This window comes from Ceratotherium simum, chromosome 34 (genome assembly GCF_057802395.1).
Source record: "Ceratotherium simum simum isolate JZ-2026a chromosome 34, ASM5780239v1, whole genome shotgun sequence".
Taxonomy (NCBI): Eukaryota; Metazoa; Chordata; class Mammalia; order Perissodactyla; family Rhinocerotidae; genus Ceratotherium; species Ceratotherium simum.
Window position 1 is genome coordinate 17,102,811 of NC_141933.1, and position 10,695 is coordinate 17,113,505.

General features: G+C 38.8%; 1 protein-coding gene across 1 annotated transcript; it reads right to left on the reverse strand.

Annotated features, from left to right (window-relative positions):
- Positions 1 to 2,283: 2,283 nt before the first annotated feature.
- On the reverse strand, positions 2,284 to 10,091 carry LOC101394934 (olfactory receptor 5AK3-like). Its single transcript, XM_014793098.2, is given in 3 exon segments — positions 2,284 to 2,985; positions 2,988 to 3,055; positions 9,820 to 10,091. Coding segments are annotated over 3 exon segments (927 nt in total). The 3' UTR covers positions 2,284 to 2,398.
- Positions 10,092 to 10,695: the final 604 nt, after the last annotated feature.

The window sequence follows — 10,695 nt, forward strand, 5'->3', positions numbered from 1 at the left end:
TTCTTTTCTGTGGCTGAATAATATTCCTTTGTGTGTGCATATATATATATATATATATATATATATATATATATATATATATGCACACACATACATTTTCTTTATCTATTCATCCATTTATGGACACTTAGGTTGTTTCCTTATCTTGCTATTGTAAATAATGCTGCGACGAACATGGCAGTGCATATATCTTTACCAGTTAGTGTTTTCATTTTCTTTGGATAAATACCCAGAATTGGAATTGCTGGATCATGTGGTAGTTCTTTTTTAAATTGTTTGAAGATCCTCCTTACTGTTTTCCATACTGGTGGTATCATTTGTACATTTCCACAAACAATGTAGAAGGGTTATAAGTTTTTCACATCCTGGTGGACAGTAGTTATCTTTTTTTCTTGCTAATAGACATCCTAACTATTATTAGATGATATATTACTGTGGTTTTAATTTGCAATTCCCAGATGATTAGCTTCTATGCTAAGCCCAGAGTATACGTTTGAAATTGCAAATATGTAAATGGCTACACAAAGTACTGATTCAGTCAACATTTGGGTCTTTGTTTTTCTGCTCTCCCCAGTCTAGGCTGATCCCAAACAGCCTAAAGTATAGCTGATGATTTATGAAACAATGTATGATTATGCCACATCAGACAATTACTATTCTATATAATGTCAGAAAAATAGATTCCTTCTTGGATAAATGCTAAGAATCACTAATCATTCCCGGGTCAGACCCCAGATCAACTGTTTCCTTCTTCCCATTAGCCTCATGGATTTCACTATTTCTCACAGAGCTTATTTCCTTTTCAGATTATGTTCACCTCAGTATTGAATGCAGAGTACTATGTGACACTTCCTTTAGTGCCCTATTTCCAATTTGACCACTTAGAATTCTCAACATGTACTAAGTTTTTCTTTTTTTATCATCTTTTCTCCCTAGGGAAAATTGACCAAGCTTGTATATATTTCCAGTGTACAACTTGATATTTTATTATCAGTATAAAATTGCAAAATGATCACCACAATCAAGCTCATTAACATACCCATCACTTCACCTAGTTATCCTTTTCTTTATTATTTTTGCTTTGTTGACAATGCTTAAAATATACTTGAAATTGTAGTAAATTTCAAGTGTATGGTACAATATTTTAACTATAGTCAACATGCTGTACGTTAGTCTTTTTCCCCTCCAGGGCATTAGTACATCCTCTGTCTACGATGCCAATGATGCTCAAGCAACTGCCCCTAGTCCTGGTTTTTGAAAATACTTACACCTGCCCTGGAGAGAAGATCCCTTACTTTATAAAGACAGAGTCTTTGCTGGGGAGATTCTAGTCATCCTACATAGACTTCAAATTAATTTTTCCTCTTCTTTTAGAATTTATGCAGGACATCTTATTTGAAAAATGTATCTTCTTCTCTTGCCCAAATTTCCTGTGCTGTTACTTAGCAGTACCTTTTCTGGGTGATTCATTAGACTGTCTGCTGTTATTTTGGTGTGAAACTAGTTTTTCATCTAGCTAGTATGACATCTCTAGATTCATGTGGGGGTTTCCATCAGCCTATCTATTAACACTTTCTTATCAACAGATTATCTTCCTGATTCAAAGGGCTCTTGGCGTCCCTTCAAATTCTCACAGAATTCCTATAGTTTATTTGTCTAGATTAAAATGATTGGAGTGCCTTTCATAAATGAACAACTATTGTTCAGGTTTTTAGATACATCTACAGTTGAGATTTTCTATCTCTATTGGAGAGAGATATAGAAAATGTTTCCAGTTTCCTTACCTCATGCAAGAAAGAGATGGATTCAGAATAAATAGGGCAACTAATGACAGAAGTCATAACATCACATAAGAGATAAGTGTTTTCAAGCAATAGAGAATGTAACTAGTATAGCAATATTAGGTAGACTGAACAGCCTGAGTCATAAGGAGCTTTTCAAAGAAGTATGTTTATTTTACATTCAGGTTTATGCAATAATTGGAACAAACATATGAACAGTCTCTTTCTAGATGATTTAGGAAACATGTTTAAATGAATGGGAAATAATGAATATTAATGTTAATATTGATTTTAAACAAAATTGGGATTGTCTAGGCTTTAAGAACGTATTTGAAACAACTAAATACTCTGTAAAGTTTATACATACTTCATAGCTTATTAAAGAATCATAACAATGTACTTCTTCATGGGTAGTATATGTTTTTCAAACTATATCCAAGGGAAAATTAGTCCCATGAGATGCTGCTGTATTTCCTGCGTTCAAATAACTTATCTGTTAAAGGATGTAGCACTGGTTTAAGATGTGAATGTGTTCCTAATTTCAGAAACATTAAACAGTGGTCAAACATCTCTGCTGGACGCTTTCATGTGCTGAATTTTAACAGTTTCTGTGCAATCTAGAAGAATTTTTTCCCCATCACTTTTAGAGCTTTTTTTACCTCCTTATTTCTCAAACTATAGATTAGGGGATTCAACATGGGAATCACAATGCCATAAAATATGGAGGCGACTTGCATATTCTCCTGTGAATTATTGGAATGAGGCTGTAAGTACATATATGATAGTGTTCCATAGAAAACGGTGACGGCTGTCAGGTGGGAGGCACATGTGGAGAATGCTTTTTTCCTCCCAGCATTAGAAGACATCTTTAAGATGGCGACCATGATGTATGTGTAGGAAAAGATGACAACCGACACAGTGAACATCAAGTTAAATGCCACAAAGACAACAATTAGCATGATGTTGATGTCAACGTTGGAGCAGGAAAGGGTAAGAATTGGGGGAACATCACAGAAAAAGTGATTGATGGTATTAGACTTACAGAAGGACAGTGAAAATGTGAAACCCGTGTGTACAGAAGCATTTATTGAGCTCATGACATATGAACCAGCTACCAATTGGATGCAGGCTCTTCGAGACATCACTATAGGATAGCGAAGCGGGTTACAGATGGCTACATAACGGTCCACAGACATTGCAGCAGAAGGTAACATTCACTGGTAGCAAACGTTGCATAAACCAAGAATTGTATGACACAGCCCCCAAATGATATTTATTTATTTTCTTTTTTTTTTTTTTTTTTTTTTAATTTTTTGTTTATTGCAGTAACATTGGTTTATAACATTGTAAAAATTTCAGGTGTACATCATTGTACTTCTATTTCTGCATGGACTACATCATGTTCACCACCAAAATACTAATTACAACCCATCACCACACACATGTACCCAATTATCCCTTTCACCCTCCTCCCTCCCCCCTTCCCCTCTGGTAACCACCAATCCAATCTCTGTCCCTATGTGTTTGTTTATTGTTGTTATTATCTACTACTTAAGGAAGGAAATCATACGGTATTTGACCTTCTCCCTCTGACTTATTTCACTTTGCATTATACCCTCAATGTCCATCCATGTTGTCACAAATGGCTGGATTTCGTCGTTTCTTATGGCTGAGTAGTATTCCATTGTGTATATATACCACAGCTTCTTTATCCATTCGTCCCTTGATGGGCACTTAGGTTGCTTCCAAGTCTTGGCTATCGTGAATAAGGCTGCAATGAACACAGGGGTGCATGTACCTTTGCAAATTGGTGTTTTCAAGTTCTTTGGATAAATACCCAACAGTGGAATAGCTGGATCATATGGTAGTTCTATCGTTGATTTTTGAGGAATCTCCATACTGTTTTCCATAGTGGCTGCACCAGTTTGCACTCCCACCAGCAGTGTATGAGAGTTCCCTTCTCTCCACAACCTCTCCAACACATGTTGTTTCCTGTCTTGTTAATTATAGCCATTCTGACGGGCGTGAGGTGATATCTCATTGTAGTTTTGATTTGCATTTCCCTGATAGTTAGTGATTTTGAACATCTTTTCATGTGTCTGTTGGCCATCTGTATATCTTCTTTGGAGAAATGTCTGTTCAGGTCTTTTGCCCATTTTTTAATTGGGTTGGTAGTTTTTTTGTTGTTGAGATGCATGAGTTCTTTATATATTTTGGAGATTAAGCCCTTATCAGATGTATGGTTTGCAAATATCTTCTCCCAATTGTTAGGTTGTCTTTTCGTTTTGTTGATGGTTTCCTTTGCTGTGCAGAAGCTTTTAGTTTGATGTAGTCCCATTTGTTTATTTTTTCTATTGTTTCTCTTGCCTGGTCAGATGTGGTGTTTGAAAAGATGTTGCTAAGACTGATGTGGAAGAGCGTACTGCCTATGTTTTCTTCTAGAAGTTTCACAGTTTCAGGTCTTACATTCAAGTCTTTAATCCATTTGGAGTTAATTTTTGTGTATGGTGTAAGGTAAGGGTCTACTTTCATTTTTTGCATGTGGCTATCCAGTTTTCCCAACACCATTTGTTGAAGAGACTTTCTTTTCCCCATTGTATGTTCTTGGCTCCTTTGTCAAAGATTAGCTGTCCATAGATGTGTGGGTTTATTTCTGGGCTTTCGATTCTATTCCATTGATCTGTGTGTCTGTTTTTGTGCCAGTACCATGCTGTTTTGGTTACTATAGCTTTGTAGTATATTTTGAAATCAGGGAGTGTGATACCTCCAGCTTTGTTCTTTTTTCTCAGGATTCCTTTAGCTATTCGGGGTCTTTTGTTGTTCCATATAAATTTTAGGATTCTTTGTTCTATTTCTGTGAAAAATGTTGTTGGAACTTTGATAGGGATTGCATTGAATCTATAGATTGCTTTAGGAAGTATGGACATCTTAACTATGTTAATTCTTCCAATCCAAGAGCACGGAATATCTTTCCATTTCCTTGTGTCCTCTTCAATTACTTTCAGCAATGTTTTATAGTTTTCGGTGTACAGATCTTTCACCTCTTTGGTTAAGTTTATTCCTAGGTATTTTATTCTTTTTGTTGCAATTGTAAATGGGATGGTATTCTTAATTTCTCTTTCTGCTACTTCGTTGTTAGTGTACAGAAATGCAACTGATTTTTGTATGTTGATTTTGTATCCTGCAACTTTACCATATTCGTTTATTACTTCTAAAAGTTTTCTGGTGGATTCTTTAGGGTTTTCTATATATAAAATCATGTCATCTGCAAATAGTGACAGTTTCACTTCTTCCTTTCCAATTTGGATCCCTTTTATTTCTTTCTCTTGCCTGATTGCTCTGGCTAGGACTTCCAATACTATGTTAAATAGGAGTGGTGACAGTGGGCATCCTTGTCTGGTTCCTGTTCTTAGAGGGATAGCTTTCAGTTTTTCACCATTGAGGATGATATTAGCTGTGGGTTTGTCATATATGGTCTTTATTATGTTGAGGTACTTTCCTTCTATACCCATTTTATTCAGAGTTTTTATCATAAATGGATGCTGTATCTTGTCAAATGCTGTCTCTGCATCTATTGAGATGATCATGTGATTTTTATTCTTCATTTTATTAATGTGGTGTATTACGTTGATTGATTTGCGAATGTTAAACCATCCCTGCATACCTGGAATAAATCCCACTTGATCATGGTGTATAATCTTTTTAACATATTGTTGTATGCGATTTGCTAGTATTTTGTTGAGGATTTTCGCATCGATGTTCATCAGTGATATTGGCCTGTAATTTTCTTTTTTTGTGTTGTCCTTGTCTGGTTTTGGTATCAGGGTAATGTCAGCTTCGTAGAATGAGTTAGGGAGCTTCCCCCCCTCCTCAATTGTTTGGAAGAGTTTGAGAAGGATAGGTATTAACTCTTCTTTGAATGTTTGGTAGAATTCACCAGGGAAGCCATCTGGTCCTGGACTTTTATTTTTGGGGAGGTTTTTGATTACTGTTTCGATCTCCTTACTGGTGATTGGTCTATTCAAATTCTCTACTTCTTCTTGATCCAGTTTTGGAAGGTTGTATGATTCTAAGAATTTATCCATTTCTTCCAGATTGTCGAATTGGTTGGCATATAGTTTTTCATAGTATTCTCTTATAATCTTTTGTATTTCTGAGGTGTCTGTTGTAACCTCTCCTCTTTCATTTCTGATTTTACTTATTTGTGCCTTCTCTCTTTTTTCTTGGTGAGTCTAGCTAAAGGTTTGTCTATTTTGTTGATCTTTTCAAAGAACCAGCTCTTGGTTTTATTAATTTTTCTATTGTTTTTTTGGTCTCCATTTCATTTATTTCTGCTCTGATTTTTATTATTTCCCTTCTTCTACTGATTTTGGGCTTTGTTTGTTCTTCTTTTTCCAGTTCCTTTAGGTGCATTGTTAGATTGTTTATTTGAGATTTTTCTTGGTTGTTGAGATAGGCCTGTATTGCTATAAACTTCCCTCTTAGAACCGCTTTTGCTGTATCCCATAAATTCTGGCATGTCGTATTTTCATTTTCATTTGTCTCCAGGTATTTTTTGATTTCTTCTTTGATTTCTTCGTTAACCCAATCGTTGTTCAGTAGCATTTTGTTTAATCTCCATGTATTTGTGGCTTTTCTGATTTTCTTCCTATAGTTGATTTCTAGTTTCATACCTTTGTGGTCAGAAAAGATGCTTGGTATTATTTCAATCTTCTTAAATTTATGGAGACTTGTTTTGTGGCCTAATATGTGATCAATCCTGGAGAACGTTCCATGTGCATTTGAAAAGAACGTGTATTCTTCAGTTTTTGGATGGAATGCTCTGTATATATCTACTAGGTCCATCTGTTCTAGTGTGTCGTTTAAGGCCAATGTTTCCTTATTGATCTTCTGTTTGGATGATCTATCCGTTGGTGTAAGTGGAGTGTTAAAGTCCCCTACTATTATTGTGTTACTGTCTATTTCTGTTTTTATGTCTGTTAATAATTGCTTTATATATTTAGGTGCACCTACATTGGGTGCGTAGATATTTACAAGTGTTATATCCTCTTGTTGGATTGTTCCCTTGATCATTATGTAATGCCCTTCTTTGTCTCGTTTTACAGTTTTTGTTTTAAAGTCTATTTTGTCTGATATGAGTACTGCTACCCCAGCTTTCTTTTCATTGCCATTTGCGTGGAGTATCTTTTTCCATCCCTTCACTTTCAGTTTGTGAGTGTCTTTAGGTCTGAAGTGTGTCTCTTGTATGCAGCATATATATGGGTCTTGTTTTTTTATCCAGTCAGCCACCCTATGCCTTTTAATTGGAGCATTTAGTCCATTGACGTTTAAAGTAGCTATTGATAAGTATGTACTTACTGCCATTTTTAACTTTTTTTTTTTTTCCCTCAGTGTTTTAGTAGTCCTTCTCTGTTCCTTACTTCTTCTATACAGAATTGATGGTCACTTTAGTTTGACCTCTGTCTGAAAGCTGTACTCTTTAACTACCCTCCTCCCTCCTTTTATGTTTTTGATATCATATCCAACTTCTTTTTTGTGCATTTGTATCCATTACGTTCTAATCGTGGAAATAGATAATTTTTCCTATTTGTGGTCTTTTCTTTTCCCCTTAAATCAGTCCCTTTAACATTTCTTGTAACACTGGTTTCTTGGTGACAAACTCCTTTAATTTTTGCTTGTCTGGGAAATTTTTGATCTCTCCTTCCATTTTGAACGATAACCTTGCTGGGTAGAGTATTCTTGGCTGTAAGTTTTTTCCTTTTAGCACTTTAAATATATCATGCCATTCTCTTCTAGCCTGTAAGGTTTCTGCTGAGAAGTCAGCTGATAGCCTTATGGGGTTTCCTTTGTATGTAACTTGACATTCTCTTGTGGCTTTTAGGATTCTCTCTTTATCTTTAATTCTGGACATTTTGATTATGATGTGTCTTGGTGTGGGCCTCTTTGGGTTTATCTTGTTTGGGGCTCTCTGTGCCTCCTGTACCTGGATGTCTGTTTCCTTCCTTAGGTTAGGGAAGTTTTCATCTATTATTTCTTGAAATAGATTCTCTGCCCCCTTGTCTCGCTCTTCTCCTTCCGGGACACCTATAACACGGATGTTAGTGCGCTTGATGTTGTCCCAGAGGTCCCTTAGACTGTCCTCACTCTTTTTAATTCTTTTCTCTTTTACCTGTTCACCTTGGGTAATTTCTTCTAGTCTTTCTTCCAGCTCACAGATCCGTTCTTCTGTATCCTCTACTCTGCTTTTGAGTCCCTCTAATGAATTTTTCATTTCCAGTATTGTATTCTTCATTTCTGATTGGTTCTTTTTTATATCTTCCATTTCTTTGTTGACATTCTCACTGAGTTCATCTATTCTTCTCCCCAGATCAGTTAGCATCCTTAACACTCTTAGTTTGAACTCTCTGTCGGGTAGGTTGCTCATTTCTGTTTCACTTAGTTCCTTTTCTGGGGTTTTGTCCTGTTCCCTAACTTGGAATGTATTCTTTTGCCTCCTCATTTTGCCTCTTTCCCTGTGCTTGTGTCTATGTATTAGGTAGGTCAGCTACGTCTCCTGCTCTTGGATAGGTGACCTTATGTAAGTGATGGCTTAGGAGGCTTCCAGTGTGCTTCCCTCAGTTCTCAATGTTCCAGGGGTGGCCCCTATGTGGGCTACGTGTGTCCTTCTATTGTGGCCTGTTAGCTCTCCCTATAGGCGCCCAGGGAGGCTGAGTTATGCTCCTGGCCAGCTGTTGTAATGCTCAGCTGCTTGTAGTTGTTGTGGGCCCTTCAGTCTCTTTATCAGGTGTGAGGAGCCCCAGCACAGTTGGCTGCAAGTTCTAATACCACATCTGTGTTGCAGTATTTCTTTTAAGTGAGTAGGCCCCCAGCGTGGCAGGTTGTTAGGCTCAGGGCCTTAGAATTGCTGTAAACCTCTAGCCTATTAGGTCTCTTGTCAGCTCTCTGAGGATTGCAGCTGGGTGGGGCTGGCCTCAGGCACAGGAGCACCCAATTGTTTCAGGCTTTGGAAGGTGGGGCAAACCTCCTATGTGGGTCTTGGAGAAGCACAAGTCTTCTGCAGCTGACAAGCCCTGCCGCCCACAGGTCCACACACACAGTCAACACAGTCCTGCCCCGTGTGAGCGCCCCGACCTCCCCAAGCGGACCCAGTCTCTCCACGGCGGGAGCCCCACACACTCCGCCACCACCCCACACTCTCCACCCGCTCCTTGTGCACACCCTGCCCCGCTCAAGTCAGCTCAGTTGCCAGGCTGCAGAAAATCCAGTCACCAATCTATGCAGGCCCACACGTTGCCTGAGGGTTTGTTGTTAGGTGGGGCCAGTCTCTAGGGTGGGCTGCCTGCCCTGGCTGAGCTGGATTAAATCGGTGCTCTAGCGGGTGGAGCAGACCCTGGGCTAGCAGGTCTCAGGGAAAACTCCAATGGCGTCTGTGTCAGCACGCTCACACCAGGCCACAACAATGGCCGCCGCCAATGTCCCAGTCCCTGGAGAGGTCTCACCCTCACCGAGATGCACTCAGGGCCTATTAGGTGAGTCTCTTGTCACCAAAGCAGTGTGCACCTTTCTTTCTGGTGATTTTAGGATGCTTTCTGGAACGGGTGAGTTTGTGCGGGCCCTTTAAGAGCCAGTTTTAGTTTCTTTGTGAGCCGGGTTTTCTGGGGATGCTACCCAATGCTTTAGTAGCAGCAAAGTCAGATATTATGCCGCTGGTCTCGATTGTGCTGGGTCCACACAATGCCCACAGCAGGGGCGCTCCCCGGCTCAGGGCCCCGCGTCTCCAGGGAGGCTGCGTACCTGTGAGCTGCTCCCGGCGGCCGTGAAGCTGGCGGCTTGTGAAGGCGGCGTTTTTCCTCTCCGGAAGGGAGTCTCTGCCTCTTCCACCCCAGTTAGGATTGTCCGTTGTTGCAGGAGTTCCTCTTATCCAGTTTTCAGCTCTGTCTCAGGGGTAATTTTTCCACGAGTAGTTGTAAATTGGCTGTGTCCACGGAAGGAGGTGAGTTCAGAGTCTGCCTACGCCGCCATCTTGACTCCCTCCTCTGATTTATTTTCTACTGTCAAATTTTGCAGCATCTTGGGAGTGATAGCAGAGGTATAACAGATGTCAACGAAAGCCAAATGTTGTAGGAAAAAGTACATCGGTGTTTGAAGTCTGGAATCTGTCCTGATGAGTAGGATCATTCCAACATTACCCACCATGGAGGTCACATAGATCACTAGAAATACAATGAAGAGGACATGCTGCAACTTGTGTTGGCCACTGAATCCCAGAAGAAAGAATTCAGTCACTTCAGTGCTATTTCCTTGTGTCATGGCCACCAAAGTCTAGAAAGGACAAGATGAGGAACGAGAAAATAAGGGAAATATTATAGAGACTTCTTTTAAGAGGCTCTTACACTTCATGTCACTTTTTTTATTTGAACTGGATTTTCATGGCAAACACTCCCAGCTAGGTTTATTGCTTTCCAAATATTCTTTCTATTTTCTGGTTAAGAAACCACCACACAAACAGTGATACGTGAGCCATGGATTCAATTTCAAAATAAAGAAGATTTCAGAGCAGAAGACTGACTTCTAATACGTGTGATTCTATGAAACATGAATTAAAACATATTTCCACTATATTAAACAGGTATCTATATTTAGTTAAAGCCATATGCTGATATGATTTTGTACCTTTTCAACAACCCAAACAGTTTTTCTAAGCCATTTATCATTTTAACCCTGGTTCAAACTCCTGAAATTAGTAGCATGAATTAGAGAAATTTTATGAGATATGATCATGGTCCACATAAGTTTGAAGGCTTCAGGGTGTCTTTGGACTACTGTCCTTAGCAAGCAACTGCCATCTAGGTGACATTGTTCACAAGCCACATAATCCTCTCATTTATATATGTATACACATATACATATGGAT